Source organism: Oncorhynchus gorbuscha, linkage group LG16, assembly GCF_021184085.1.
Source record: "Oncorhynchus gorbuscha isolate QuinsamMale2020 ecotype Even-year linkage group LG16, OgorEven_v1.0, whole genome shotgun sequence".
Taxonomy (NCBI): Eukaryota; Metazoa; Chordata; class Actinopteri; order Salmoniformes; family Salmonidae; genus Oncorhynchus; species Oncorhynchus gorbuscha.
Window position 1 is genome coordinate 99,968,499 of NC_060188.1, and position 17,652 is coordinate 99,986,150.

Below are 17,652 nucleotides of genomic sequence, written 5' to 3' on the forward strand. Positions count from 1 at the left end.
GTTTAGGGATTATTAGAGACTCATTCTCCTCTCACAGACCATAGGTTTAGGGATTATTAGAGACTCATTCTCCTCTCACAGACCATAGGTTTAGGGATTATTAGAGACTCATTCTCCTCTCACAGACCATAGGTTTAGGGATTATTAGAGACACATTCTCCTCTCACAGACCATAGGTTTAGGGATTATTAGAGACTCATTCTCCTCTCACAGACCATAGGTTTAGGGATTATTAGAGACTCATTCTCCTCTCACAGACCATAGGATTAAGGATTATTAGAGACTCATTCTCCTCTCACAGACCATAGGTTTAGGGATTATTAGAGACTCATTCTCCTCTCACAGACCATAGGTTTAGGGATTATTAGAGACTCATTCTCCTCTCACAGACCATAGGTTTAGGGATTATTAGAGACTCATTCTCCTCTCACAGACCATAGGTTTAGGGATTATTAGAGACTCACTCTCCTCTCACAGACCATAGGTTTAGGGATTATTAGAGACTCATTCTCCTCTCACAGACCATAGGATTAGGGATTATTAGAGACTCATTCTCCTCTCACAGACCATAGGTTTAGGGATTATTAGAGACTCATTCTCCTCTCACAGACCATAGGTTTAGGCATTTATTCTCCTTTCACAGACCATAGGTTTAAGGATTGTTAGAGACTCATTCTCCTCTCACAGACCATAGGATTAGGGATTATTAGAGACTAGACTCATTCTCCTCTCACAGACCATAGGTTTAGGGATTATTAGAGACTCATTCTCCTCTCACAGACCATAGGTTTAGGGATTATTAGAGACTCATTCTCCTCTCACAGACCATAGGTTTAGGGATTATTAGAGACTCATTCTCCTCTCACAGACCATAGGTTTAGGGATTATTAGAGACTCATTCTCCTCTCACAGACCATAGGTTTAGGGATTATTAGAGACTCATTCTCCTCTCACAGACCATAGGATTAGGGATTATAGAGAGACTCATTCTCCTCTCACAGACCATAGGTTTAGGGATTATTAGAGACTCATTCTCCTCTCTCAGACCATAGGTTTAGGATTATTAGAGACTCATTCTCCTCTCACAGACCATAGGTTTAGGGATTATTAGAGACTCATTCTCCTCTCACAGACCATAGGTTTAGGGATTATTAGAGACTCATTCTCCTCTCACAGACCATAGGTTTAGGGATTATTAGAGACTAGACTCATTCTCCTCTCACAGACCATAGGTTTAGGGATTATTAGAGACTCATTCTCCTCTCACAGACCATAGGATTAGGGATTATTAGAGACTCATTCTCCTCTCACAGACCATAGGTTTAGGGATTATTAGAGACTCATTCTCCTCTCACAGACCATAGTTTAGGGATTATTAGAGACTCATTCTCCTCTCACAGACCATAGGATTAGGGATTATTAGAGACTAGACTCATTCTTCTCTCACAGACCATAGGTTTAGGATTATTAGAGACTCATTCTCCTCTCACAGACCATAGGATTAGGGATTATTAGAGACTCATTCTCCTCTCACAGACCATAGGTTTAGGGATTATTAGAGACTCATTCTCCTCTCACAGACCATAGGTTTAGGGATTATTAGAGACTCATTCTCCTCTCACAGACCATAGGATTAGGGATTATTAGAGAGACTCATTCTCCTCTCACAGACCATAGGTTTAGGGATTATTAGAGACTCATTCTCCTCTCACAGACCATAGGTTTAGGGATTATTAGAGACTCATTCTCCTCTCACAGACCATAGGTTTAGGGATTATTAGAGACACATTCTCCTCTCACAGACCATAGGTTTAGGGATTATTAGAGACTCATTCTCCTCTCACAGACCATAGGATTAGGGATTATTAGAGACTAGACTCATTCTTCTCTCACAGACCATAGGATTAAGGATTATTAGAGACTCATTCTCCTCTCACAGACCATAGGATTAAGGATTATTAGAGACTCATTGTCCTCTTACAGACCATAGGTTTAGGGATTATTAGAGACTCATTCTCCTCTCACAGACCATAGGTTTAGGGATTATTAGAGACTCATTCTCCTCTCACAGACCATAGGATTAGGGATTATTAGAGACTAGACTCATTCTCCTCTCACAGACCATAGGTTTAGGGATTATTAGAGACTCATTCTCCTCTCACAGACCATAGGATTAGGGATTATTAGAGACTCAATCTCCTCTCACAGACCATAGGTTTAGGGATTATTAGAGACACATTCTCCTCTCACAGACCATAGTTTTTAGGGATTATTAGAGACTCATTCTCCTCTCACAGACCATAGGATTAGGGATTATTAGAGACTAGACTCATTCTCTCTCACAGACCATAGGTTTAGGGATTATTAGAGACTCATTCTCCTCTCACAGACCATAGGTTTAGGATTATTAGAGACTCATTCTCCTCTCACAGACCATAGGTTTAGGGATTATTAGAGACTCATTCTCCTCTCACAGACCATAGGTTTAGGGATTATTAGAGACTCATTCTGGTCTCACAGACCATAGGATTAGGGATTATTAGAGACTAGACTCATTCTCCTCTCACAGACCATAGGTTTAGGGATTATTAGAGACTCATTCTCCTCTCACAGACCATAGGTTTAGGGATTATTAGAGACTCATTCTCCTCTCACAGACCATAGGTTTAGGGATTATTAGAGACTCATTCTCCTCTCACAGACCATAGGTTTAGGATTATTTATTCTCCTTTCACAGACCATAGGTTTAAGGATTGTTAGAGACTCATTCTCCTTCACAGACCATAGGTTTAGGGATTATTAGAGATTCATTCTCCTCTCACAGACCATAGGTTTAGGGATTATTAGAGACTCATTCTCCTCTCACAGACCATAGGTTTAGGGATTATTAGAGACTCATTCTCCTCTCACAGACCATAGGTTTAGGATTATTTTAGGAGACTCATTCTCCTCTCACAGACCATAGGTTTTGGGATTATTAGAGACTCATTCTCCTCTCACAGACCATAGGTTTAGGGATTATTAGAGACTCATTCTCCTCTCACAGACCATAGGTTTAGGGATTATTAGAGACTCACTCTCCTCTCACAGACCATAGGTTTAGGGATTATTAGAGACTCATTATCCTCTCACAGACCATAGGTTTAGGATTATTAGAGACTCATTCTCCTCTCACAGACCATAGGTTTAAGGATTATTAGAGACTCATTCTCCTCTCACAGACCATAGGTTTAGGGATTATTAGAGACTCATTCTCCTCTCACAGACCATAGGTTTAGGGATTATTAGAGACTCATTCTCCTCTCACAGACCATAGGATTAGGGATTATTAGAGACTAGACTCATTCTCCTCTCACAGACCATAGGATTAAGGATTATTAGAGACTCATTCTCCTCTCACAGACCATAGGATTAGGGATTATTAGAGACTCATTCTCCTCTCACAGACCATAGGTTTAGGGATTATTAGAGACTCATTCTCCTCTCACAGACCATAGGTTTAGGGATTATTAGAGACTCATTCTCCTCTCACAGACCATAGGATTAGGGATTATTAGAGACTAGACTCACTCTCCTCTCACAGACCATAGGTTTAGGGATTATTAGAGACTCATTCTCCTCTCACAGACCATAGGTTTAGGGATTATTAGAGACTCATTCTCCTCTCACAGACCATAGGTTTAGGGATTATTAGAGACACATTCTCCTCTCACAGACCATAGTTTTTGGGATTATTAGAGACTCACTCTCCTCTCACAGACCATAGGATTAGGGATTATTAGAGACTAGACTCATTCTTCTCTCACAGACCATAGGATTAGGGATTATTAGAGACTCATTCTCCTCTCACAGACCATAGGTTTAGGGATTATTAGAGACTCATTCTCCTCTCACAGACCATAGGTTTAGGGATTATTAGAGACTCATTCTCCTCTCACAGACCATAGGTTTAGGGATTATTAGAGACTCATTCTCCTCTCACAGACCATAGGATTAGGGATTATTAGAGACTAGACTCACTCTCCTCTCACAGACCATAGGTTTAGGGATTATTAGAGACTCATTCTCCTCTCACAGACCATAGGATTAGGGATTATTAGAGACTCAATCTCCTCTCACAGACCATAGGTTTAGGGATTATTAGAGACTCATTCTCCTCTCACAGACCATAGGTTTAGGCATTTATTCTCCTTTCACAGACCATAGGTTTAAGGATTGTTAGAGACTCATTCTCCTCTCACAGACCATAGGATTAGGGATTATTAGAGACTCATTCTCCTCTCACAGACCATAGGTTTAGGGATTATTAGAGACTCATTCTCCTCTCACAGACCATAGGTTTAGGTATTATTAGAGACACATGCTCCTCTCACAGACCATAGGTTTTGGGATTATTAGAGACTCATTCTCCTCTCACAGACCATAGGTTTAGGGATTATTAGAGACACATTCTCCTCTCACAGACCATAGGTTTTGGGATTATTAGAGACTCACTCTCCTCTCACAGACCATAGGATTAGGGATTATTAGAGACTAGACTCATTCTCCTCTCACAGACCATAGGATTAAGGATTATTAGAGACTCATTCTCCTCTCACAGACCATAGGATTAAGGATTATTAGAGACTCATTGTCCTCTCACAGACCATAGGTTTAGGGATTATTAGAGACTCATTCTCCTCTCACAGACCATAGGTTTAGGGATTATTAGAGACTCATTCTCCTCTCACAGATCATAGGATTAGGGATTATTAGAGACTAGATTCTCCTCTCACAGACCATAGGTTTAGGGATTATTAGAGACTCATTCTCCTCTCACAGACCATAGGATTAGGGATTATTAGAGACTCAATCTCCTCTCACAGACCATAGGTTTAGGGATTATTAGAGACTCATTCTCCTCTCACAGACCATAGGTTTAGGCATTGTATTCTCCTTTCACAGACCATAGGTTTAAGGATTGTTAGAGACTCATTCTCCTCTCACAGACCATAGGATTAGGGATTATTAGAGACTAGACTCACTCTCCTCTCACAGACCATAGGTTTAGGGATTATTAGAGACTCATTCTCCTCTCACAGACCATAGGTTTAGGGATTATTAGAGACACATTCTCCTCTCACAGACCATAGGTTTTGGGATTATTAGAGACTCATTCTCCTCTCACAGACCATAGGTTTAAGGATTATTAGAGACACATTCTCCTCTCACAGACCATAGGTTTTGGGATTATTAGAGACTCACTCTCCTCTCACAGACCATAGGATTAGGGATTATTAGAGACTAGACTCATTCTCCTCTCACAGACCATATGATTAAGGATTATTAGAGACTCATTGTCCTCTCACAGACCATAGGTTTAGGGATTATTAGAGGATAGACTCATTCTCCTCTCACAAACCATTGGTTTAGGCATTTATTCTCCTTTCACAGACCATAGGTTTAAGGATTATTAGAGACTAGACTCATTCTCCTCTCACAGACCATAGGTTTAGGGATTATTAGAGACTCATTCTCCTCTCACAGACCATATGTTTAGGGATTGTTAGAGACTCATTCTCCTCTCACAGACCGTATATTTAGGGATTTTTAGAGACCTATTCTCTTCTCACAGACCATAGGTTTAGGAATTATTAGAGACTCATTCTCCTCTCACAGACCGTAGGTTTATGGATTATTAGAGACTCATTCTCCTCTCACAGACCATAGGTTTAGGGATTATTAGAGACTCATTCTCCTCTCACAGACCATAGGTTTAGGGATTATTAGAGACTCATTCTCCTCTCACAGACCATAGGTTTAGGGATTATTAGAGACTCATTCTCCTCTCACAGACCATAGGTTTAGGGATTATTAGAGACTCATTCTCCTCTCACAGACCATAGGTTTAGGGATTATTAGAGACTCATTCTCCTCTCACAGACCATAGGTTTAGGGATTATTAGAGACTCATTCTCCTCTCACAGACCATAGGTTTAGGGATTATTAGAGACTCATTCTCCTCTCACAGACCATAGTTTTAGGGATTATTAGAGACTCATTCTCCTCTCACAGACCATAGGTTTAGGGATTATTAGAGACTCATTCTCCTCTCACAGACCATAGGTTTAGGGATTATTAGAGACTCATTCTCCTCTCACAGACCATAGGTTTAGGTATTTATTCTCCTCTCACAGACCATAGGTTTAGGGATTGTTAGAGACTCATTCTCCTCTCACAGACCATAGGTTTAGGGATTATTAGAGACTCATTCTCCTCTCACAGACCATAGGTTTAGGGATTATTAGAGACTCATTCTCCTCTCACAGACCGTATATTTAGGGATTTTTAGAGGATAGACTCAATCTCCTCTCACAGACCATAGTTTTAGGGATTATTAGAGACTCATTCTCCTCTCACAGACCATAGGTTTAGGTATTTATTCTCCTTTCACAGACCATAGGTTTAAGGATTGTTAGAGACTCATTCTCCTCTCACAGACCATAGGTTTTGGGATTATTAGAGACTCATTCTCCTCTCACAGACCATAGGTTTAGGGATTATTAGAGACTCATTCTCCTCTCACAGACCATAGGTTTAGGGATTATTAGAGACTCATTCTCCTCTCACAGACCATAGGTTTAGGGATTATTAGAGACTCATTCTCCTCTCACAGACCATAGGTTTGGGATTATTAGAGACTCATTCTCCTCTCACAGACCATAGGTTTAGGGATTATTAGAGACTCATTCTCCTCTCACAGACCATATGTTTAGGGATTATTAGAGACTCATTCTCCTCTCACAGACCATAGGTTTAGGGATTATTAGAGACTCATTCTCCTCTCACAGACCATATGTTTAGGGATTATCAGAGACTCATTCTCCTCTCACAGACCATAGGTTTAGGGATTATCAGAGACTCATTCTCCTCTCGCAGACCATAGCTTTAGGGATTATTAGAGGATAGACTCATTCTACTCTCACAGACCATAGGATTAGGGATTATTGGAGACTCATTCTCCTCTCACAGACCATAGGTTTAGGGATTATTAGAGACTCATTCTCCTCTCACAGACCATAGGTTTAGGCATTTATTCTCCTTTCACAGACCATAGGTTTAAGGATTGTTAGAGACGCATTCTCCTCTCACAGACCATAGGTTTAGGCATTATTAGAACAACAAAAACAGATGGAATAGCCGATAGACTGTGGAATGGAAGTACGGCTGTTTCCAATGTTCCAATGTTGTCCAGAATGTGTTGTATAATTTGTTCAACAGGGAACCATTACATTTCTACAATGTGTTCTACAAGACAATCAGCTCAACACAGGGTAGTTGACAATCTCCATTTCAACCATATCAAACCCATATAATTGTATTTTCCTTGGCAAAACCTTCCATTACAGGGATCACAGTTTTGTCTTTTATATCTATCTCAGAAACATTCAGTATTTTATGACATCTATGGCAACATTTATATTATCTAGCCCATAATGATGTCCTCACATAATATAGAATATATATTTTTTAAATTACACAATACAAATTAAATGAGACCACCTTTGTCTGATTGCTAAATGTCTCCCTGGGCAATGGACGACGTGATTAGACGTTCTGATTCCAAAGACTCTCTGTCTAAAGGGGAGGACTGTTTCTTGGGAGAAAAACTATCTAATTTTCCATTTATGTAATGCAAACTGCTTTGGCTTTGACTATTCCTGGTTAATTGACTGTCAAACGAGGCGGATATCCCGAGGCAATGTCTGCTGATTTGCTTGTCAAATGAGACAGGGAGAGCGGCGAGAGAGCGAGAGAGAGCGAGAGCAAAGGAGGCAAGGAGGCAAGGCTGAAGGAGGCAAAACATGAAATGACAAAAGAGTTAAAGAGAGAGAGTGAGAAATGGAGAGAAGGATAGATTATATAGAGAGAGGGGGAGATTATATAAACGAATGTGCTGGATCGTTTCATTAAGCCATTTGATTTGCCACATTGTCAGAATTCAGACACAAACACACAAGACATGTTCAGGTTCATAGATGAAGAAATCAGGCCATAATGGAAACGACACTAACATTGTAGAAGAGTGATAGAACAATATGGTTACCATCGTTACAGGACTACAGTAATAGAAATCCACTGTTAACAAACGCAGCATGACTACAGACACTATAGACTGCAGACAGAACAATAGGTGTTATGGGAAGCATAATAATGTCAATATTGTTTCACATGAAATCTATTTCTTGCACTTATTTTATTTAAGGTTTAATGCATTTAGCATTGAACAATTTGATTAATGAGTTATTTAAATCATAAAGGTGTGTTCAGTATTAATTCCATTTTACATGTTGATGTAATACTATTCAGCAATGCGTAATGCAAAACATTCCGATTGTCTTATTTGTCAAATGAATAGTGAGCATGATTATTCTGATGAAATAGATATGAGCGATTGTTCTAGAGATTTTAAATGTAGTTTCTAATTTCAATCAAAACCAAGGTGTTCTTAACGGAATGCAATGGCCATTGAGATTGTGTTTTGTTACAGTTATTCAGTGATTAGATTGGTAACAACACCTGATACAGTGATAGAGATTGAACATTAGATTGGGCTACAGGAAAGAGTGGTAGTCTATAAAAAAGCTCTCTGGTTGTAGTCCACTGGAAATATGCAGTTAGACTCATACCTATAGGCCAATGGTTGCATTGCAATCAGAGTACTACAGATTATTAGAGGGATTTTTTCCACCTTTATTTAGCCAGGTAGGCCAGTTGAGAACAAGTTCTCATTTACAACTGCGACCTGGCCAAGATTAAGGAAAGCAGTGTGGCACAAACAACAACACTGAGTTACACATGGAATAAACAAACATACAGTCAATAACACAATAGAACAATAAATATACAGTGTGTGCAAATGTAGTAAGATTAGGGAGGTAAGGCAAGAAATAGGCCATAGTGGTGAAATAATTACAATATAGCAATTAAACACTGGAGTGACAGATGTGCAGAAGATGTGCAAGTAGAGATACTGGGGTGCAAAGGAGCAAAAAAATAAATAACAATATGGGGATGAGGAAGTTGGGTGGGCTGTTTACAGATGGGCTGTGTACAGGTACAGTGACCGGTAAGCTGCTCTGACAGCTGGTGCTTAAAGTTAGAGAGGGAGTCTCCAGCTTCAGTTATTTTTGCAATTTGTTCCAGTCATTGGCAGCAGAGAACTGAAAGGAGAGGTGGCATAAGGAGGAGTAGGCTTTGATTGATGACCAGTGAAATATACAGTGCCTTGCGAAAGTATTCAGCCCCCTTGAACTTTAAAACTGTATTTTTTTGTGAAGAATCAACAACAAGTGGGACACAATCATGAAGTGGAATGACATTTATTGGATATTTCAAACTTTTTTAACAAATCAAAAACTGAAAAATTGGGCGTGCAAAATTATTCAGCCCCCTTAAATTAATACTTTGTAGCGCCACCTTTTGCTGCGATTACAGCTGTAAGTCGCTTGGGGTATGTCTCTATCAGTTTTGCACATCGAGAGACTGAAATTTTTCCCATTCCTCCTTGCAAAAAAGCTCGAGCTCAGTGAGGTTGGATGGAGAGCATTTGTGATCAGCAGTTTTCAGTTCTTTCCACAGATTCTCGATTGGATTCAGTTCTGGACTTTGACTTGGCCATTCTAACACCTGGATATGTTTATTTTTTAACCATTCCATTCCATTCCATTGTAGATTTTGCTTTATGTTTTGGATCATTGTCTTGTTGGAAGACAAATCTCCGTCCCAGTCTCAGGTCTTTTGCAGACTCTTCCAGAATGGTCCTGTATTTGACTCCATCCATCTTCCCATCAATTTTAACCATCTTCCCTATCCCTGCTGAAGAAAAGCAGGCCCAAACCATGATGCTGCCACCACCATGTTTGACAGTGGGGATGGTGTGTTCAGGGTGGTGCTTTTATGCCAAACATAACGTTTTGCATTGTTGCCAAAAAGTTCAATTTTGGTTTCATCTGACCAGAGCACCTTCTTCCACATGTTTGGTGTGTCTCCCAGGTTGCTTGTGGCAAACTTTAAACAACACTTTTTATGGATATCTTTAAGAAATGGCTTTCTTCTTGCCACTCTTCCATAAAGGCCATATTTGTGCAATATACGACTGATTGTTGTCCTATGGACAGTCTCCCACCTCAGCTGTAGATCTCTGCAGTTCATCCAGAGTGATCATGGGCCTCTTGGCTGCATCTCTGATCAGTCTTCTCCTTGTATGAGCTGAAAGTTTAGAAGGACGGCCAGTTCTTGGTAGATTTGCAGTGGTCTGATACTCCTTCCATTTCAATATTATCGCTTGCACAGTGCTCATTGGGATGTTTAAAGCTTGGGAAATCTTTTTGTATCCAAATCCGGCTTTAAACTTCTTCACAACAGTATCTCGGCCCTGCCTGCATCTTCATGATGCTCTCTGCGCTTTTAACGGACCTCTGAGACTATCACAGTGCAGGTGCATTTATACGGAGACTTGATTACACACAGGTGGATTGTATTTATCATCATTAGTCATTTAGGTCAACATGGGATCATTCAGAGATCCTCACTGAACTTCTGGAGAGAGTTTGCATTAACTTCTGGAGTTCTCCTTTGCATTAGCGTAGCCTCTTCTGTAGCCTGTCAACTATGTGTCTGTCTATCCCTGTTCTCTCCACTCTGCACAGACCATACACAGACCATACAAACGCTCCACACCGCGTGGCCGCGGCCACCCTAATCTGGTGGTCCCAGTGCGCACGACCCACGTGGAGTTCCAGGTCTCCGGTAGCCTCTGGAACTGCCGATCTGCGGCCAACAAGGCAGAGTTCATCTCAGCCTATGCCTCCCTCCAGTCCCTCGACTTCTTGGCACTGACGGAAACATGGATCACCACAGACAACACTGCTACTCCTACTGCTCTCTCTTCGTCCGCCCACGTGTTCTCGCACACCCCGAGAGCTTCTGGTCAGCGGGGTGGTGGCACCGGGATCCTCATCTCTCCCAAGTGGTCATTCTCTCTTTCTCCCCTTACCCATCTGTCTATCGCCTCCTTTGAATTCCATGCTGTCACAGTTACCAGCCCTTTCAAGCTTAACATCCTTATCATTTATCGCCCTCCAGGTCCCCTCGGAGAGTTCATCAATGAGCTTGATGCCTTGATAAGCTCCTTTCCTGAGGACGGCTCACCTCTCACAGTGCTGGGCGACTTTAACCTCCCCACGTCTACCTTTGACTCTTTCCTCTCTGCCTCCTTCTTTCCACTCCTCTCCTCTTTTGACCTCACCCTCTCACCTTCCCCCCCTACTCACAAGGCAGGCAATACGCTCGACCTCATCTTTACTAGATGCTGTTCTTCCACTAACCTCATTGCAACTCCCCTCCAAGTCTCCGACCACTACCTTGTATCCTTTTCCCTCTCGCTCTCATCCAACACCTCCCACACTGCCCCTACTCGGATGGTATCGCGCCGTCCTAACCTTCGCTCTCTCTCCCCCGCTACTCTCTCCTCTTCCATGCTATCATCTCTTCCCTCCGCTCAAACCTTCTCCAACCTATCTCCTGATTCTGCCTCCTCAACCCTCCTCTCCTCCCTCTCTGCATCCTTTGACTCTCTCTTTGTCCCCTATCCTCCAGGCCGGCTCGGTCCTCCCCTCCCGCTCCGTGGCTCGATGACTCATTGCGAGCTCACAGAACAGGGCTCCGGGCAGCCGAGCGGAAATGGAGGAAAACTCGCCTCCCTGCGGACCTGGCATCCTTTCACTCCCTCCTCTCTACATTTTCCTCCTCTGTCTCTGCTGCTAAAGCCACTTTCTACCACGCTAAATTCCAATCATCTGCCTCTAACCCTAGGAAGCTCTTTGCCACCTTCTCCTCCCTCCTGAATCCTCCTCCCCCCTCCTCCCTCTCTGCAGACGACTTCGTCAACCATTTTGAAAAGAAGGTCGACGACATCCGATCCTCGTTTGCTAAGTCAAACGACACCGCTGGTTCTGCTCACACTGCCCTACCCTGTGCTCTGACCTCTTTCTCCCCTCTCTCTCCAGATGAAATCTCGCGTCTTGTGACGGCCGGCCGCCCAACAACCTGCCCGCTTGACCCTATCCCCTCCCCTCTTCTCCAGACCATTTCCGGAGACCTTCTCCCTTACCTCACCTCGCTCATCAACTCATCACTGACCACTGGCTACGTCCCTTCCGTCTTCAAGAGAGCGAGAGTTGCACCCCTTCTGAAAAAACCTACACTCGATCCCTCCGATGTCAACAATTACAGACCAGTATCCCTTCTTTCTTTTCTCTCCAAAACCCTTGAACGTGCCGTCCTTGGCCAGCTCTCCCGCTATCTCTCTCTGAATGACCTTCTTGATCCAAATCAGTCAGGTTTCAAGACTAGTCATTCAACTGAGACTGCTCTGTATCACGGAGGCGCTCCGCACTGCTAAAGCTAACTCTCTCTCCTCTGCTCTCATCCTTCTAGATCTATCGGCTGCCTTCGATACTGTGAACCATCAGATCCTCCTCTCCACCCTCTCTGAGTTGGGCATCTCCGGCGCGGCCCACGCTTGGATTGCGTCCTACCTGACAGGTCGCTCCTACCAGGTGGTGTGGCGAGAATCTGTCTCCTCACCACGCGCTCTCACCACTGGTGTCCCCCAGGGCTCTGTTCTAGGCCCTCTCCTATTCTCGCTATACACCAAGTCACTTGGCTCTGTCATAACCTCACATGGTCTCTCCTATCATTGCTATGCAGACGACACACAATTAATCTTCTCCTTTCCCCCTTCTGATGACCAGGTGGCGAATCGCATCTCTGCATGTCTTGCAGACATATCAGTGTGGATGACGGATCACCACCTCAAGCTGAACCTCGGCAAGACGGAGCTGCTCTTCCTCCCGGGGAAGGACTGCCCGTTCCATGATCTCGTCATCACGGTTGACAACTCCATTGTGTCCTCCTCCCAGAGCGCTAAGAACCTTGGCGTGATCCTGGACAACACCCTGTCGTTCTCAACTAACATCAAGGCGGTGGCCCGTTCATGCTCTACAACATCCGCAGAGTACGACCCTGCCTCACACAGGAAGCGGCGCAGGTCCTAATCCAGGCACTTGTCATCTCCCGTCTGGATTACTGCAACTCGCTGTTGGCTGGGCTCCCTGCCTGTGCCATTAAACCCCTACAACTCATCCAGAACGCCGCAGCCCGTCTGGTGTTCAACCTTCCCAAGTTCTCTCACGTCACCCCGCTCCTCCGCTCTCTCCACTGGCTTCCAGTTGAAGCTCGCATCCGCTACAAGACCATGGTGCTTGCCTACGGAGCTGTGAGGGGAACGGCACCTCAGCACCTCCAGGCTCTGATCAGGCCCTACACCCAAACAAGGGCACTGCGTTCATCCACCTCTGGCCTGCTCGCCTCCCTACCACTGAGGAAGTACAGTTCCCGCTCAGCCCAGTCAAAACTGTTCGCTGCTCTGGCCCCCCAATGGTGGAACAAACTCCCTCACGACGCCAGGACAGCGGAGTCAATCACCACCTTCCAGAGACACCTGAAACCCCACCTCTTTAAGGAATACCTAGGATAGGATAAGTAATCCTTCTCACCCCCCTTTAAGATTTAGATGCACTATTGTAAAGTGACTGTTCTACTGGATGTCATAAGGTGAATGCACCAATTTGTAAGTCGCTCTGGATAAGAGCGTCTGCTAAATGACTTAAATGTAAATGTAATGTAAATGTTTGCTGCACTGAAAGTAAAGGGGCTGAATAATTTTGCACGCCCAATTTTGCAGTTTTTGATTTGTTAAAAAAGTTTTAAATATCCAATAAATGTCATTCCACTTCATGATTGTGTCCCACTTGTTGTTGATTCTTCACAAAAATATACAGTTTTATATCTTTATGTTAGCCTGAAATGTGGCAAAAGGTCGCAAAGTTCAAGGGGGGCGAATACTTTCGCAAGGCACTGTACCTGCTGGAGCGAGTGCAATGGGTGGGTGCTGCTATGGTGACCAGTGAGCTGAGATGAGGCGGGGCTTTACCTAGCAAAGACTTATAGATGACCTGGAGCCAGTGGGTTTAGCAACGAATATGAAGCGAGGGCCAGCCAACGAGAGCCAGCCAACGAGAGCATACAGGTTGCAGTGGTGGGTAGCATATGAGGCTTTGGTGACAAAATGGATGGCACTGTGATAGACTACATCCAATTTGCTGAGTAGAGTGTTGGAGGCTATTTTGTAAATTATATCGCCGTAGTCAAGGATCGGTAGGATAGTCCGTTTTACGAGGGTATGTTTGGATAATATAACTCTGTCTTATTGTCTTATTGATTCAAAAATGTATTTTCTTTCCTCCTTTCCAGGGGATCAAACTCAAGATGGAAGTTCCCCTGTTCCACTAAAGGAGGATGTTGAGAACATGGAGAAAGAGGAACTCCAGAAGGTTCTATTGGAACAGATCGATCTACGAAGACGACTAGAACAGGAGTTCCACGCTCTGAAGGGAAACTCCCCCTTCCCTGTGTTCCGTAGGTCTACCTCTCTGTCTCTACCCCTAACCCTCACACCTTAACCCCTCATACCCTAACCCTAACCCTTCCCTGTGTTCCATAGGTCTACCTCTCTGTCTCTAACCCTAACCCTCACACCTTAAACCCTCATACCCTAAGCCTAACCCTTCCCTGTGTTCCGTAGGTCTACCTCTCTGTCTCTAACCCTAACCCTCACTGCCTAACCCCTTATGCCCTAACTCTAACCCTATCCCTTCCCTGTGTTCCGTAGGTCTACCTCTCTGTCTCTAACCCTAACCCTCACACCTTAACCCCTCATAGGTCTACCTTCTGTAGGTCTACCTCTCTGTCTCTCACCCTAACCCTCACTGCCTAACCCCTTATGCCCTAACTCTAAGCCTAACCCTTCCCTGTGTTCCGTAGGTCTACCTCTCTGTATCTAACCCTAACCCTCACAGCCTAACCCCTTATACCCTAACTCTAAGCCTAACCCTTCCCTGTGTTTCATAGGTCTACCTCTCTGTCTCTAACCCTAACCCCTCACACCCTAACCCTCACACCCTAACCCCTCACACCCTAACCCCTCACACTCTAACCCCTCACACCCTAATCCCTCACACCCTAACCCCTCACACCCTAACCCCTCACTCTAACCCCTCACACCCTAACCCCTCACACTCTAACCCCTCACACCCTAACCCCTCACACCCTAACCCCTCACACTCTAACCCCTCACACTCTAACCCCTCACACTCTAACCCCTCACACCCTAACCCCTCACACTCTAACCCCTCACACCCTAAACCCTCACACCCTAAACCCTCACACCCTAACCCCTCACACTCTAACCCCTCACACTCTAACCCCTCACACTCTAACCCCTCACACCCTAACCCCTCACACTCTAACCCCTCACGCTCTAATCCTGTTGGGAAGCTGCTATAGACCACCAAGGGCCCACCAAGGAATCGTGAAATGCTTGATCATGTATGTGATATCAATAGAGAGGTATATTTCCTGGGTGATTTACAATATTGACTGGCTTTCATCAGGCTGCCCACTCAAGAGACAGCTTCAAACTGTAACTAGTGTCTGCAACCTTGTTCGGGTTGTCAATCAACCTACCAAGGTAGTTACGCACAGGAATGACATCATCAACATGTATTGATCACATCTTTACTAATGCTGCATAAATTAGTTTGAAATCCATCGGATGAAGTGATCACAATATAGGAGCCATATCAAGGAAAACCACAATTCTGAAGTCTGGGCCTAATATAGTGTATAAGAGGTCATATCATAATAATAATAATAATATATGCCATTTAGCAGACGCTTTTATCATGTGTGCATACATTCTACGTATGGGTGGTCCCGGGGATCGAACCCACTACCCTGGCATTAGACGCGCCATGCTCTACCAACTGAGCTACAGAAGGACCATACATTTTTATAGTGATTCTTATGTTATTGATGTGAAGAGTATTTGTGGGTCTGTGGTGAGCAATGAGGAGCAACCAGATGTTGCACTTGACACATTTATGAAATTGCTTATCCCAGTTACTAATACGCACCCATTCAGGAAATGACTGTAAAAACTGTTACATCCCAATGGATTGAAGATGGACTGGGGACAGCAAGGAGTCATCATGCCAGGTAGTCCTGAGGTATGGCCCTAGGGCTCAGGCCCCCAAGAGAGAGAAAGAAAGAAAGAGAGAATTAGAGAGAGCACATTTATGATGACTGCAACACTTAGCAAAGAGCTGCAGTTAGTTTCAAAATGGGCGGCAAGGAATAAATGAATCCTAAATATTTCAAAACTAAAAGCATTGTATTTGGGACAAATCATTCACTAAAATCCTAAACCTCAACTAAATCTTGTAATAATACGCATGTCAATCTCTCCTGGCTGAAAGTGAATGAGAGATTGACTTCATCACTACTTTTATTTATGAGAGGTATTGACATGTTGAATGTACCGAGCTGTCTGTCTAAACTACTGGCACACAGCTCAGACACCCATGCATACCCCACAACACATGCCACCAGAGGTCTGTTTAAACTACTAACACACAGCTCGGACACCCATACATACCCCACAATACATGCCACCAGAGGTCTCTTCACAGTCCCCAAGTCCAGAACAGACTATGGGAGGTGCACAGCACTACATAGAGCCATGACTACATGGAACTCTATTCCACAGCACTACATAGAGCCATGACTACATGGAACTCTATTCCACAGCACTACATAGAGCCATGACTACATGGAACTCTATTCCACAGCACTACATAGAGCCATGACTACATGGAACTCTATTCCACAGCACTACATAGAGCCATGACTACATGGAACTCTATTCCACAGCACTACATAGAGCCATGACTACATGGAACTCTATTCCACAGCACTACATAGAGCCATGACTACATGGAACTCTATTCCACAGCACTACATAGAGCCATGACTACATGGAACTCTATTCCACAGCACTACATAGAGCCATGACTACATGGAACTCTATTCCACAGCACTACATAGAGCCATGACTACATGGAACTCTATTCCACAGCACTACATAGAGCCATGACTACATGTAACTCTATTCCACAGCACTAGCCATAGAGCCATGACTACATAGAGCCATGGAACTCTATTCCACAGCACTACATAGAGCCATGACTACATGGAACTCTATTCCACAGTACTACATAGAGCCATGACTACATGGAACTCTATTCCACAGTACTACATAGAGCCATGACTACATGGAACTCTATTCCACAGCACTACATAGAGCCATGACTACATGTAACTCTATTCCACAGCACTACATAGAGCCATGACTACATGGAACTCTATTCCACAGCACTACATAGAGCCATGACTACATGGAACTCTATTCCACAGCACTACATAGAGCCATGACTACATGGAACTCTATTCCACAGCACTACATAGAGCCATGACTACATGGAACTCTATTCCACAGCACTACATAGAGCCATGACTACATGGAACTCTATTCCACAGCACTACATAGAGCCATGACTACATGGAACTCTATTCCACAGCACTACATAGAGCCATGACTACATGTAACTCTATTCCACAGCACTACATAGAGCCATGACTACATGGAAC

General features: G+C 43.7%; 1 protein-coding gene across 1 annotated transcript in view; it reads left to right on the forward strand.

Annotated features, from left to right (window-relative positions):
* The window catches only part of skor2 (SKI family transcriptional corepressor 2), a 51,932-nt gene extending 36,984 nt beyond the window's left edge, over positions 1-14,948 (forward strand). The window contains exons 4-5 of the mRNA XM_046305882.1: positions 14,359-14,523; positions 14,929-14,948. Of these exons, the coding sequence (XP_046161838.1) occupies positions 14,359-14,523; positions 14,929-14,948 (185 nt within the window). The remainder of the gene's footprint in view (positions 1-14,358; positions 14,524-14,928) is intronic.
* Positions 14,949-17,652: the final 2,704 nt, after the last annotated feature.